The 15,090-nt window shown below is 41.0% G+C and overlaps 1 protein-coding gene across 1 annotated transcript in view; it reads right to left on the minus strand.

Moving 5' to 3' along the window:
• The window catches only part of GABRR3 (gamma-aminobutyric acid type A receptor subunit rho3), a 46,189-nt gene that overhangs the window by 9,495 nt on the left and 21,604 nt on the right, over positions 1-15,090 (minus strand). Inside the window, exons 5-7 of the mRNA XM_068983245.1 lie at positions 11,127-11,209; positions 9,671-9,811; positions 4,388-4,540 (exon numbers count right to left, since the gene is read on the minus strand). Coding sequence (XP_068839346.1) covers positions 4,388-4,540; positions 9,671-9,811; positions 11,127-11,209 — 377 coding nt within the window. The remainder of the gene's footprint in view (positions 1-4,387; positions 4,541-9,670; positions 9,812-11,126; positions 11,210-15,090) is intronic.

Raw genomic sequence — 15,090 nt, forward strand, 5'->3', positions numbered from 1 at the left:
AAATACATTAATCTTGACAAATTGCATTCCTTCTAAGCCTATTAAAGTTAACACTGCAATAACGGAGTTTTGAATTATATGAAGTGAGTATTTAGTCAAAGAAAGGGCCTGTGTTGGAATTAGAGAATTATCTTCCCACCTACTGAAATCGCTATGCATAGATAGGAAAGCATTGAGACAATATTTAGTCTGGACCCTGGGACTCAACTTCCCTGAGCCGTGCAGTTTCTCCCCTCTGTTAATTCTTAAGATCACATATGAGATCCTAGGAGCCCTTCAGTCAGGGGAGGATTGTTTAGCTATTTTAATTTCTCATTGGCTATGTTTTGCCATACACGATGAGGCAAATGTCAGGGGTGTGGAGCCCCATGCCAGGAAAGGATGGTGTTTCCTGAACTGGCAGAAGACTAAAGAGGTGGTAACTGACAGACAGCTCAGACCAGACTTCAAGTGCCTCTGGGGGATGGCAGGACAGTGAGAAAGAAAGCTATGAAAGAATGACCTCAGCATCGGAGGGGATTAAATGGGATGCAATGCAAAGACCACTGGATTAGGAGTCAGAGCGGGAACTAGAGAAAGGAAGGAAGCTTTGGTTGAATGCTTTGGCCATTGTAGCCCTGAGCTATGCAGTTTACATCCATGGATCTTTGTGAGGGCATGAGGGCCTACAGAGGACACTTCGAACTACTAGGTCAGTTCACCCCCTCAGTAGCTGTGTTATAGGGAGCTCTATTGAAGGAAAGATGTCTACATTCATCTTTAAATGAGTAACAACATTTTCCCTGTGGGCCAAGGCAGAAAGAAATATGAAGCGATGTAAGGGAGAGAAAGGTAGGCTGGATATCCCAATACTGCTCTTTGGACAGAAAGTAGCAACCATTCTCTCACGGATGTGGTGCCCGTGTCCACTGCATAGATGTTCTAGTCACTGGTATACTGGTAAAATGAATAGCTTCTAAGTATTATTTTCCAGGTATATGGCATATCCTCCATTATGCATTTTTCTTTATGAATAAATACATGTCTGAAAGTTTTAGTTGCCTTCCTCTGGCAGGAAATATCTGTCTATTTCTTGATAAACGACCCCATTACTTCATACATTGTATATGAAGGGGATACCCAACAGGAATGCAGAGGGGCTCAATAGGAATGATAGAGGCAAGCAAGGAAGGAAGAGGATGAGAGAGGGGAGAAGAGAACCCTTCATGACAGTAAAAACATCGTTGAACAGCTTTGTAAGTGTTCTTCACTCTTTCTCCATGTAAAATTGAATGGAATCATAGACTAGTATTTTAACCCAATACATACTCTGAATTATGATTGCTATTATCTCTAGTGATAGAATTGCCTAATCACAGTTGATACTCTGTGCTGTTCTGCCTCTATTGTTCTTTATCTGAAACATGACAGACGTGGAAGGGTTTTAACCAGCAAATGATTCATCCTCAGTCAGCAAATGAACCCAAATGCAGAAGAGTCTTAATGAGAAAGGAATCATCATTGTTTTCAGTTAGTAACTAAAATGCAGCTATTAAAAACATGGTGGGTGAAATACTGGCAGTCTAACAACTATATATTAAGCACAAAATACGTGCAGGGCACTGGGCTAGTCACCATCCTTGAAGAACTCATATTCTAATAGAGAAGACAAGATGAGCTACCAACCCACCCCACAGCTGAACAGGAAATAGATGAAGCAGGTTCCTTAGGATAGATACAAAGTGCTCTGTGGTTCAAAGATGAGAGACACCATACCTTCCTGAAACCATCAGTAAAGGCTTCTGGCTTGTTCAGAAAAGGCTAAATTTGCCAGAGAAAGACAGGTAGGGAGGGCATTCTAGGTAGAGTGGGAGTCAGGACAAATGTCCAGAAGTGAGATAAGCAGAGAGGCACGAGGGCCTGTTTGAGAACACTGAATATTCAAATTGATTGAAGCTTATTAGGGTAAGTCTGATGGCTCAGACAGTAAAGAATCTGCCTTCAGTGCAGGAGACCCACGTTTGATCCCTGGGTTGGGAAGATCCCCTGGAGAAGGAAATGGCAACTCACTCCAGTATTCTTGCCTGGAGAATTCCATGAACAGAGGAGCCTGGTGGGCTACAGTCCATGGGGTCGCAAAGAGTCAGACATAACTGAACTACTTTCACTATTAGGGCAAGTATTTTGGGGCAAGGATATGGCTGAAAATTTGGCAAATAAAAACATAATATTCAGTTATATTTGAATTTCAGATAAACAATGAATAATGTTTCAGTATCAGTGTGTTCCATGCAATATTTCAGATGTTCCTATACTAAAACATTATTTGGTGCTTAACTAAAACACAAATTTAACCCAGTGTCCTGCATTTTATCTGACAAGCCTCAAGGGACACCTTGAAATTCCAAGTTTAGTGTATTTACTACAATCACGTTTCAGATTGAGACTATGATGATCACATTTGTGTCATAGAAGTATCACTCTGGTGGTAGGGTTGAACTTGGGCAAGAAGAAAAGGAGGTGAAATAAGCAATTAAAAGGCTTCTGCAAGCCCAAACTCTATCTTTGTACAACTTAGTGAGAGGTATCCCTTCCTCTGGAGGACGTCACTCCAAACCATGTGCCAAGGAGCTTGGGCTGGATCTCTGCTCCCCACTAGGTGTACCTATAAGTTAGGAGTTTGGGAGTAACAGATACACACTATTATATAAAAGAGAGAACAACAAGGGCCTACCGCATAGCACAGGAAACTGTACTTAATATCCTGTAATAACCTGTAATGGAAAGGAATCTAAATCACTTCGCTGTATACTCGAAACTAACACAACACTGTAAATCAACTTCAATAAGCAAATAAATTAATTAAAAAAAAAACAAACAGAGGGCAAAGTGTCTTTCAAAGAACCCGAGGGTGGGAGGGAACAAAAGCCTGAGAACATAGCAGTGTTCTAGCAATGTTTGTTCTATTAAAATGAAGGAGGGACACTTCTGATTGGTATATTATTTTATATAAACCTGCCTAGCAATTTCCTAACTCTGTAGACCCAAGAAGCACAGAATTTTAGTGTTGCCCATTCAGTCCAACCTGCCTGAGAGCCAGCTTTTATTGCTGTCATTTTCATGATATAAGAGCTAAGCAGTCAGCTTCAGGGATCCCATTGAAACTCATGTCCATAAACCTTTAGAGACTGAATGCCTTTCTCATTCTGTCTCAAGGGCTGGAAATGGGCCTTTAGTCTCCTCTTTGGGTCTATACTGCCCCACTGCCTTGCTGAGGTCAGGGCCAGGCTGGTTTGATATGAAGGAACAGCCACAATAATTTAGTTACTCATTCAGATGGTATTTTCCCCCTTGAAGACATTCAGGACTCAAGTGCTTGTGAACTGAAACTTTTAGTAGGGGAAAGAGGTGAACAAATCATTAATATTAATGACAATTTATATCTTTCAAATATCTTTAGAAGTATGCATATAATTTGTCAACAGTAACTTAGAAATCACTCCTTCTGGAATGAATTGTGTGATAATTATGATGACTGTGAACCACTTATAACAATCTTCTCCCTAAACAGAGCGTTATGGGTGAAGGAACAAAATCAGCCCAAATGAGAGAGTTCTGCCCCAAACCAGCCAAGAAGGCAGGTGGGATTGACTCCTGGGTTCTCATTAAGCAACATGTTGTCTAAGTACTTAGCTTGGCAACTCCACTTTGTAAGGACTCAATCAAAATCCCTAAGTGGGTCTGAAGTGGTTTCCATAAATCTGTGTGTGTGACAGTGGCAAGTGATGTCTCTAGATAGAGTGACAATCATACCTGCTAATGAGGCTGGCAATGTTTTCCCATTTGAAATCTCTGAAGTGCCATGACACCTAAAATTCTGCTGCAATTGATTCTGGTTTTAGTATTTATTAACAGGCTATGCCATAATTTTTTTTAACTAGCACTTATGTTTCCAAATTCAAGCATTCAGCTCTCCAAGAGGTTATTTATTAAGGTACCAATAGTAGAGTGTGAATTCATTCGAACTGAAAACTTCTGCAATGTAAGGGTTTGTTAGGCAAAGTGAAGTGAACTTGGGCAAGAGATAGGGAGGTTTTCCTAAAAGGCAGAAAAGAGACATTTGTGAAGTGAGGTTGTTTCTGCTTCATAACTTCACCCTCCCTCTTCCCTATCCTCCACCTTGGGTCAGCTAGTACAGTCTTCATACTGAATGTCTTGGTTTCTGAGGGAAGAGTCCAGCTACAATTTGCCCCTATGGCTGTCAAGCCAAATACTGTAACCTGAGTGCACATCATAACTATCCCTACTAACCCATCACCCTCTTTCCCTCTCCGCATATCACCAATTCATTCACCGTCCTTGACATTTCTCCCACATTAATGTTTCACAAAGGTACAGAAAGACTCACCCAAGGAAACTCTTGCGGGGACAGCTCTTCGGTCGATCCAAAATGAAACCCAGGAAAGCATTACCATCAACATAGCTGGGAAATAGGTTTGCAGGACAAAGAAGAAAATATGCCTTCTTAGCACAAAGTTGATGAAAAGCCTATTATACCAACCTATGAGGAAAAGTCAAAGTTTTCGTCAGAACAGGCTTTTTTTTTTTTTTTTGGTGGAAATTTCATACTTAGTGATAATAACCTGCTTCTTTAGACTCCAAGCTCTTAGGTAACATGAAACTTAACACACCCTTGTTTACCCAGTACTGAGATAGGACCTGGGCCCCCAATGTTGGATGAACTAACTGAACTCCAGTAGGTTTAATTATCTGACTCAAAGATTCTCCTTTAAATTTCATATCTGCTGTTCAGGGATGAATGGTTATTATATTTTGTGAGATGGCCTTTAAAGACCTTATTCCAAAATGTATTGCATTTGCAGTGTTTCTGCAGGTGAAAAAGTCTTCAATATATGGCTAATGACTGATGCAAGAGCCAGTAAACCATTTATGAGCTATAACAAATGAAATGAAACATTTCATCGGGAGGAAAAGACTCACAGCAGCTCCTCTGTCATTGGATTCCAAGTTAGGATCCAGAGAGCTAGGGATTCAAAGAGGGGCTGGGGGAAGGGAGTATCTGTGAATAGTTTTCAGTATTTCAAAGTTTTAAGGGTACCATTAATTTATATACACTAATCTGTTGAAAAGTAGCCAAATGGTGTTTCTTTGCCTCTTGTTGGAATTATATAAACTCATGTCGGTATTAGTTTGTACTGATCAAAGCACCAGTTGCGATCATGTCAATAGGCACAGTTTGTTCAGTTTCCCATTTCACATTGGCTGCACGGAACCATGTTTAGAAGGTTAGAGCATGCTTTTGGACCATCTGTAGGACTTCTCTGATGCCATTTCCTGATAACTACATGTTAGATTCTATATGATAACTTATGCTTATTTTACATTTTTCTTTTTCACATTTCTCTTTCATATCATCTTGCTTCATTTTACAACTAATGCCAATCTTGTTAAATCTTTTCTAACATAAGCAATGAATAATGAAAAAAATGAAAATATACCTTTTATAAATAAGTGGTAAGATTAATTTTTCCATTATAAATGCAGTTGACTGTGATCCAAATTATTCAGGTCATAGAGACTATAGGTTAAAAATAATAAAATTAAATTATAGGTGTTGCAAAGTTGGAGAACTCTTCTACTTCCTCAGTAGTAATTTCTGAACCCAAGATGGCAAACTTACTAGACAGATTGGGTAAACATTTAGGCAAACATACGCCTAGTCAATCTGCACTGAATTTGCAGACTGTATGCCTAGTATTCTATTCTTAATTAACTGTTGGTTACCCTTCTTTTTCCTACTTGTTTTAGTTTCTCTCACTGTCAGCTGATATGCTTCAGGAACACTAAACAATTTCGTTATCAAAGGGTAATAAAAGATACATGATGTAGTGTACTCTAAAGTCAAAATATGCCTTTTTTTAAAGCTACTCATTGTCTTGTATTACCCATGTTACATCCCACTTTACTATAGTCTGCAGCTGAGAATTTTGATTATGGCTATAGAGTGGAATAATAGCATCTCTGATGTTATAGCTTCATATAATTATTGTGAAATTATAAGGGATAGGAAAAGCTGGAAAGTACTTCATAAAGACACACTTACACATTTGCTTTTAAGTTCTGAAATGTATTTGGGCAATGAGGTCTTTTTCTTAACTCATTCTTTTCTGAATAATGTATTTTTTTTTGGCAACCAAGCAGGAGACATGTTGCTCTATCTTGCAGTTTTTCTGGGAAGGGGAGATGAGGGATAGTTCTACTGAAGTTGTAGCTGGGAAGAGCTCCCTTTACCCACCGGGAAAGATAGTGCTGCTCTGGAAAGGAGTGGAGCTCTCATTTCGGGAGTGGAAAAGAGTAGGACTCTATTTTTGATATTTGACTACTGATAGCTCTCTAGCTCCACTTCTCCTTCTGCTCCACACCTGGACAAGCTAGGAAGAAAGCCAGACGCTCTCTCTTTACTGACGGGAAGATCAAACCATGAAAACATGGCCCCATGCAAGGAGCCCTCACTTGAGTCCCACTTTCTAAGCACCACAGAACCCCAAGTCAGAGGCCCCTTCCTGTTCTCTCAAGACGTTTTCAGATATGCTTTGAAGCCTGCCCTGCTCTCTCTAGAAAACCTCATTATGTAAGTAATAAATCTCTTTATACCCTTTCAGCATCTGTGTGCCATCACCAGTTTTGACATCTGAACCAAATTTTGGGTGGAAGTGTCCACCCACCTCCATCTGGTTGCCACATGGTAGAAAGAAAGGAAATTTATGAAAGAGAGAGAACAGCTGGAGAACTGGCAGCAGGGAAATGGAAGAGGTGGGCAGTAACTGGGCACTTAGTCCAAGACAACGCTCAAGAAGATTTTTATATCCGAAGACTGTCACCTTCAGTGGCCTGTTGATGCTAAGGCTTCATTCTGTGTTGAAAGGCTAAAGATGCTACTACTGCTGCTGCTGCTGCTGCTAAGTTGCTTCAGTCGTGTCTGACTCTGTGCAACCCCATAGACGGCAGCCCACATCCCTGGGATTCTCCAGGCAAGAACACGGGAATGGGTTGCCATTTCCTTTGACGTTGATAAAAATGGTGAAAATGATAGCTACTAACTAGTATTTTTTGAGTATGCCAGACAGAATCCTAAGTTATTGAAATGTGTTAAGTTAGGTACCCTCACAAGTCTACGAGGTAGAAAGTATTATGAAACCAACTTAAAGATGAGGAAATTAAGGCTGAGGGAGATTAAGCAACTTGTCTAAGATTACATTTCTGATAAGTGGTAGAGTCAGAATTGGAACTCATGCAGTCTGTCTCTACAGCGTGTACTTCTAGCCACTACATTATGTTGCAGTAAAGAATAACTGTTCAATGCATCCCCCAAGGGCAGCAGTCATTTCTTTTTCCTTCTAAATCAACAGGGCATGATTCTGAGGGACATTGAGAGGCATGAGGGCCCAGAGGTCCTCATCAGCTTGTTAATATTGACAAGCATTGGTGAAGGCAATGCCAAGGGGAATAAGTGAGGGCCTGGTGGTTCAACTATCAAATGGATGCTAAAGTTTCATTATTGGCACTACACTTCTGACTCCTGTAACTGAGCCAGAATTGTAGTTTTTTTTTTTCTGTATAGCTGATTTAGGAGTAGCGGTTATGGTGGTTGTTTTAATGATAGGCATGAAGACAAAATATAAAATATTTTTATGAAACTAATATGTTTAATTTGAGAAAAACACTTGAATTTGGCTCTCAGGTGACCTTGTTTGGTAATTCATGGATAATGTGAGGAAGAACTATTACCTACTTGTGAACTAAAATAAATTCTAAATGCTGATCTTTTCAAAACCTAAGAAATGCTTGTATGAACTCAGATATCATTAATAACTTGATATTTGAATACAACTTTCAAAATGCTTTATTCTTCTCTTTTAAAAAAAAAAGTAATGTTAGGGGCCCATTTTGGGCTCCCAAGTGGTGCTGGTGGTGAAGAATCTGCCTACAATGCAGGAGATACAGGAGACTTGGGTTTGATCCTGAGTTGGGAAGATCCCCTGGAGAAGAAAATGGTACCCCTCTCCAGTATTTTGCCTGAAAAGTCCTGTGCACAGAGGAGCCTGGCGGGCTACAACCCATGGGGTCACAAGTCACATATGACTTAGTGACTGAACATACACACATACAGGAGCCCATTTTAATCTTTCTCATTATAAAGTATGTCTGTGTAACAACAAAAAAACAAAGAAGTATTGAAATAAAATTGAAAATTTCCCCAATATCTGTACTTACTTCTCATAGGCATATAAAGCGCAAGAACCACTTTACTGACCAAGTCATTCAGTTGCTATTTATTGAGCATCTATCATGCCCCAGGCATGTTTGAGGTGCTGGGAGAGAGACAGCGAACAAGGCAGACAGGTAGATCCCTGCACTCTTTCTAGCCAGGCAGTCAGATAAGAAAGCAGTCAAACAGAGATGTATTTCAGGAAGTGGTTAGTGCTGTGAAGACAAATACACATGGGGAATGGTGAGGAGGGAGGTTTATTGTACGTAGGATGGCTAGGAAGGAACTCTTTGAGGAGATGATACTTGAATAAACTTCTGAGCAAAATGGGGAAGCTGGTCATGAAAAAATCAGGGAAAACGCACCAGGCAAAGAAAGGTGAAAGCAGAACTCCTGCAGGTGGAATGAGGTGGGTGTGTTTGAAGACAAGCAAGAAGTGGGGAGGCCAGGGAGTGGTGGTTGGTGAGATCAGAGCCTTAGGCAGAGAGAGATCATGTAGGGCCTGTGGGGCATGATGAGAAGCTTAAGTTCTGCTGTAAGTTCGGTGGAAAAGCACCGCAGAGTTTTAACAGGAAGAATTGTGCTCTTTATGTTTTCAAAAGAACACTCTGTCTGCTGTGTGAAGAGTAGACTGCAGAGGCCTAGGGACCTGGTGTGCTGCAATTCATGGGGTCGCAATGAGTCGGACATGACTGAGCGACTGAACTGAACTGAACTGAACTGAGGGGAAGCAAGACATCTAGTTAAAGGTGTTTACATGATAAAGACAGAAATGTGTACAGATGGTCTCTGACCTAGGATGCTTTGACTTATTTTGACTTTATGATGGTACAAAAGTGATGCCCATTCAGTAGAAACTGTACTGCCAGTTTTGAATTCTGATCTTTTCCCATGCTAACCACATGTTCTTGCATGATGCTGGGCAGTGGCAGCAAGCCAGCTCTTGGTCAGCCCCATGATCTTGGGCAAACAACCGATATACTTACAATCATTCTGTACCCAGACAACCATTTTGTTTTTTCAGTTTCAGTACAGTGTTAAATTGCATTACAGGAGATAGTCAACACTTTATTTTAAGATAGGATTTGCATTAGATTATTTGCCCAACCATAGACTAATATAAGTGTTCTGAGCCTGTTTAAGTTTGGCTACACTACTTTATGATGTTCAGGAGGTTAGGTGTATTAAACATACTTCAACTCATGATGAGTTTACTGGGAAGTACCCCATCATCAGCTGAAGAAGACCTGTATTGCAAAGATAGAGACGGCTGCTGGGAAAAGAAGGATGATATTATTGGTCAAATGGGAGGCTTGTTTGGACTCAAGACTAGCCACGTGTGCTTTGCAGACAGCAGATGCTCAATAAATGCTCATGACTTGTCCACATAAAATACTGCACCTGTGCTGCTATAGAAAGCAAATCCACTGGATGCACTGAACTCCTCAATGAAAAACTGAGACAGGGAAATATGCTCATCAGTGTTCAGGGACTTGTTTCCATGTTTCCAGTACAGCATTAGATCCTCCTCATTGTAGGCATCTAAGACAAGAAAATAACATCCCTGCAATTAGAATGAGCTCTAGTAAGTTCCATGAGGTCCATGATGGTGTTTTATAAAATTCTATATCCCCAGGATCTGGTCCAATGTCATGGTTCTGAAATATATGTTTGCCAAAAGACTGATAATACCCATATCATAAAAAAAAAACAAAACCAACCTCCCCAAATTAGACCCTGATTACTGACAGAGTGTGGTTGGGTTTTCTCATGCCCACATGATGCTTTAAAAATCTCCAAACAGCTGCTCCCCTGTCTGTGTGCACTGTGATGTCACAGCACCGCCTCTCACTCACAGGCCTGATGCCAAGGCTTTAGGCCTCAAACTTGGGTTTTGTGACCCTCTTGGATGAAATTGCAAAGTGAGCTGGGCTTGTAGAAAATTTTCTTGTAAGATCAAATAGTGTGATAGAGAGTTTCCAATGGGTTTAGGGAGAATTGTCTCTGTGGGAGACACCCATTGAGACTCCCAGCACTTTACCTGCATCATGAAAAATTGCAGTCAAGTTTTAATAAGTCATGTCAAAAATAGCTGGGGAGGAGGTGTGGATCTAAGTAATTGACAGGGCTCTGGCTCAGATGCCCTTTGACTGGGTGATCTAAATCTAGAGCTGGGTTTTTCTGGGGAAACGAGGTATACTTAGTGGAAGGTTGGGATTCACATGAGAACATAAATGGCAGAGTTTTCTAAATTTGCCACTCTATGTTAATAACATTAGCAAGAATACACATTTTGGGGGAGTTATTCCTTTAAAATCATTGTGGGAACTGCAGAATATGTAGTTACCAAAGCATTTTTTTCTCGACTCTTTTATCTGCTCATCTGCAAGACAATTTGCCATCATCATTCTTACCAAAAAGACCAACCAACCAAACAACCAATAAGCTTTTTTGGATAAACATATTTGGTGCTGCTAAGTCATTTCAGTCGTGTCTGACTCTGTGCGACCCCATAGATGGCAGCCCATCAGGCTCCCCCGTCCCTTGAATTCTCCAGGCAAGAACACTGGAGTGGGTTGCCATTTCCGTCTCCAATGCATGAAAGTGAAAAGTGAAAGTGAAGTCGCTCAGTCGTGTCCGACTCCCAGTGACCCCATGGACTGAAGCCTTCCAGGCTCTTCTGTCCATGGGATTTTCCAGGCAAGAGTACTGAAGTGGGGTGCCATTGCCTTCTCCGAAACATATTTAACTTATATCAAAATGTTCACATGCTTGTTAAGAGTCTGTTTATATACTGCAAGTATGTGATGGTGTGTTCAGACCACGGGTACTCACTCCATCGGGAGGTTACACTTACAGCTTTCCAGTTCAAGGGAACAATTTTGAGTGTCAAGAGGAAACCTGCTGAAATCCATAAAGCACATTGCTGAAACAGTTATCCTATAGGAAGAATAAGAAAAAGAAAACTGCAGGTCATTTCACCACACGGTCAAATAAGTAATGTAGCTTAAAGCTATCTGACACTCTGCCTGTTTTGTGCACCTTTCAAGAATAATGCCAAACAGGTGTTACCATCTTCTACCCAAGTAGCCCATAAGGAAGCAAACCCAGGAAGGTGGGTGATTGCTTAAGACCCAGAGTTAATGAGTGAATTCCTGCTGTAAGAATTGCTTCTGATCTCACTATTTCCTGGTCAGCTTCCTCTATACTTTCTGGCTCGGATGTCTTCAGAAGAACACACTTCAAAGCGAGAAGACTTTAAATAGACTTAAATATTTTCTGCTTTTTGGAAGATTCAAACTTAAATAGTTTCCAGTAATAAAGAGCTGGAATGGTAGTATTGAAAAACCTATGAGTAAAGGTTTCCTTCACAAAGCAAGTTTACCTGAGGAAATTATCTTTGCAGGAGTGAGTGGAAAGCCTGCAGCATTTTCAGTTAGAGATCTCTGTGCACAATGCATAATTCAGGTGCTATTAAGTCAAAGGGCTTACATGCTGATGAGGGCTGTTCTGCACATTTTATGTCCTCCTAGCTTTTCCTGGCTTCAGGCAGAGGCTGCTGAACTGTGGTACCCACAAAAGCAGATCAGAGGTTCATAAAAGGCCCCTGAGCAGGTCTGCAAAAAACAAAGGCAACAGCTGCTCCTACCCATGGCACCCCTCAGTTAATCAGAGGGGGAAAACCATTTTATCTGCTGTGCTTTGAATTGTCCTGTCAGTAGTCATGCAGGAAAATGCCAAGCCAGAGGGGTCTGGATAACCTTGCAACACAAAACATACTCATTTTGGCATCTTCCTGGTACTTTAAAAAAGGACTTCTGAAGTCTTTCGGTCTCCTTCCTTCAGAGTACACATAAATAAATTAACAGCCAAGGAGATTAGGTAGACAGTGTTAAGGAAAAAATTATTCACGACACTTGTTTAAAAAATGGTAAGGTAGACTCTATTTAGGAGAGCTACTATAATTTTTTTTTTTTTTTTGTAATTGGGAAGAGAGATTGGGATCAATTCCAAACATAACAACTGGGATTTATAGCAAAGGAACAAGGAGGCCAGGATGGGGGGTGTGCAAGTCAGTGGATGGAAAATTACTAAGAGGAAACATAAGGGGTTGGGGGAACCTGGCTAAATGGACCTAACAAACAGAATTCTTGCTGAAGGAGGGCCAGGGTGGTCAGATGTCAGCTGGGGGCTGGAGAGGTGGATGAGGAACCTTATCAGACATGGAGGGTGATCAGATATTGAGGATGGGGGACTCTGGCTAAACTGACTATGCAGAGACAGAAACAGAAGCTCAAAATCGGGGCCAACGTGAGAAGACAGTTCAGAGGATACTGAGTAGAATTTGGCCAAGGAGAGACTCTTTGTCAGTAGATGGTGTCAGAACCAAGCCTGAAACCAGGTGACCTGGCTCTGGGCTTGGACTGGCTCTGCTGTCAGCTGAAATAGCTGTGCAGACAACAATTCTGAGTCCTTCTGTGTTCGGAGATCTCCAGACCAACCTCAGGTTCAATGTTTCATTAGAAGGACTTATAGAACTTATCAAAGCTCTTATACTAACAGCTAATCATTTATTGCAATGAAAGGGTAACAGTTAAAATCAACAATGAAATTAAGATGCACAGGGCAGGTTCCAGGAAAAACCAGGAGTAAGTTTCCAGTTGTCCTGTTCTAGTGGACAGGGCTTTATGGACAGTGCTTACTTCTCCTAACAATGACATATGACCACATGCATGGAGTATTGCCAACCAGGGAAGCTACATGAGCCTAGGGGTTCAAAGCATTAATTGCGGGTTGGTCACATAGCCATGGCTGATCTTTAGCCCCTCCAGAGGTCAAGTTGATACCATGTGGCTCAGGGTCTTTGGGTAAACAAAGACATACTTATCAGGCAGGATATTCCAAGGACTTGTAGGTTATTTCCCAGGAGCCAGGCAAGAGCCAACTCTTTCTTTGGAATGTGCAGGGTAAGGACAATTCACTGAGCTACTTCTCCAGTGGATATCCCCTCATCAAAAAAATTAATTTAAAACAGTTGATTTCTTGGCCAGATGCTGCTGTTCAGCTGCTGATTTCTACTAAGCCTTGATTCCAGTACTTGTTAGAGTTCTAGGTTACCTCTGATGTGAAAGTTCTTATGGAAAGTGGTACTTTCCTTTCATTTCATTTTTTTAAAAAACACTGATAGCTTTTTATAAAATGTCCGGTAACAGAATCTTTGTACTAGAGCAAGCAAGGTGTTTTTAATGAGTAAAAAGAACATATTTTCACTGTAAACAATTACCATAAACTTGGCGGTTTAGAAGAACAGAAATGTATTCTCTCACAGTTCTGGAGGCCAGAAGTCTGAAATGAGCATCACTGGACTGAAACCAAGGTGTCAGAAAGACCCTGCCTCCTCCTGAAGCTCGAGGGTGAGAGTCATCCTCTGCTTCTTACAGCTCCCGGAAGTCGCCAGCTTTCCTGGGCTGGTGGTTGCGCACTCCAGTCTCTGTCTTCACCATCACACTACTTCCTACTCTTCCTTGTGTGTTAAATCCTCCCCTGCCTTTCTCTTACAAGGACACTGATGATGGAATTCAGTCCAACCCAGATAGCCCAGAATAATTTCCTTGTCTCAAGACCCTTCATTTAATCATATCTGTGTAATTTTCCCCCACTCCCCAATAAAGTCACCTTCCTAGGTTCCAGAGATTAGGACATGGATATCCTCTGGAGAGCTAACTTCTTTTTCAGTTTACTACTGAATCTTTCTGGGATTTCTAAGACATTTGAAAAAATGAATTTCTTGGATTTGCCAAACATTTTTAAGATTACCTATGGTAGATCAGTCAGTAAGCACTGGACTCATTAGGCTAAAAAAAAATGTTATAGTAAAGATGGAGGGATATTATAGCATAGTGTCTGAACAAATATTTTATTAAATTTTTTGATATCCAACAAAATACAGAACTCCTATTTATCATTTGGATAGGTCCATTAGCTCAGATCAAATATTTTAAATTAAAATTTTGTTTTTCATTTTCAACAAGTTTTAAATTAAGAAATTAGGGGTAACGTGCATGATGACTATATCTTCATGTGAAGAGTGAAGGACATACTTAACAAAATTATTTAGTTAATCCAAGATTCCAAGACTGCTTGGTGGGGTGCAGGGTGGGGTGGCATTGGTGAGGAGGAAAAGCAGTTTGGGTACCTATAAAAAAACTGTGGGTTAGACTCTTAAGGCTATCCATAATTCAGCTCCATTTTGTCCAATCTTATTTCCTATTATTCTCCAATATATGCCCAGAGTGGGTACAGTTAGATTAGGAAATCACTCTTTAAAACTTGGAAGTTAGGGGCTTCCATGGTGGTCCAGTGGTTAAGAATCCAGCTTGCATTGCAAGGGACACTGGCTTGCTGGGAGCCAGAGTGAGGAACTCTGCCCATGGCAAAGGTCATGAGGAAGGAGGCTTGGCATACTCAAAGGTGGGGTTGAGCCTCAGGAAACCCCCTGTTCCCAAGCATCTACCCCCAGAACCAGAGTGCCTACTTTACTGTTTTATGCTCTCACCTATACCTCTGACTTTACGGGGGGCTGAACCCCATTACCTCTCTCAGAGAAGGAGTTAACTTACAGCTCCAAGTCAATAAAGATTCCTGGGCGTGACAAGAGTGTTTCAACTCACAAACTCCTCTGAAGGATATCTAGCCTGCCTGTACAGGTTCCTCCGGCCACATGTGATTGTTTACAGCCTCCCAATTGTGAGAGGCACGAGATGTTTTAGACTTACTAAAAGCAGATTCTTTTTGGGAAGTTAGAAATTATTAGTAGAGTG

The sequence above is a fragment of the Capricornis sumatraensis genome, chromosome 1 (genome assembly GCF_032405125.1).
Source record: "Capricornis sumatraensis isolate serow.1 chromosome 1, serow.2, whole genome shotgun sequence".
Taxonomy (NCBI): Eukaryota; Metazoa; Chordata; class Mammalia; order Artiodactyla; family Bovidae; genus Capricornis; species Capricornis sumatraensis.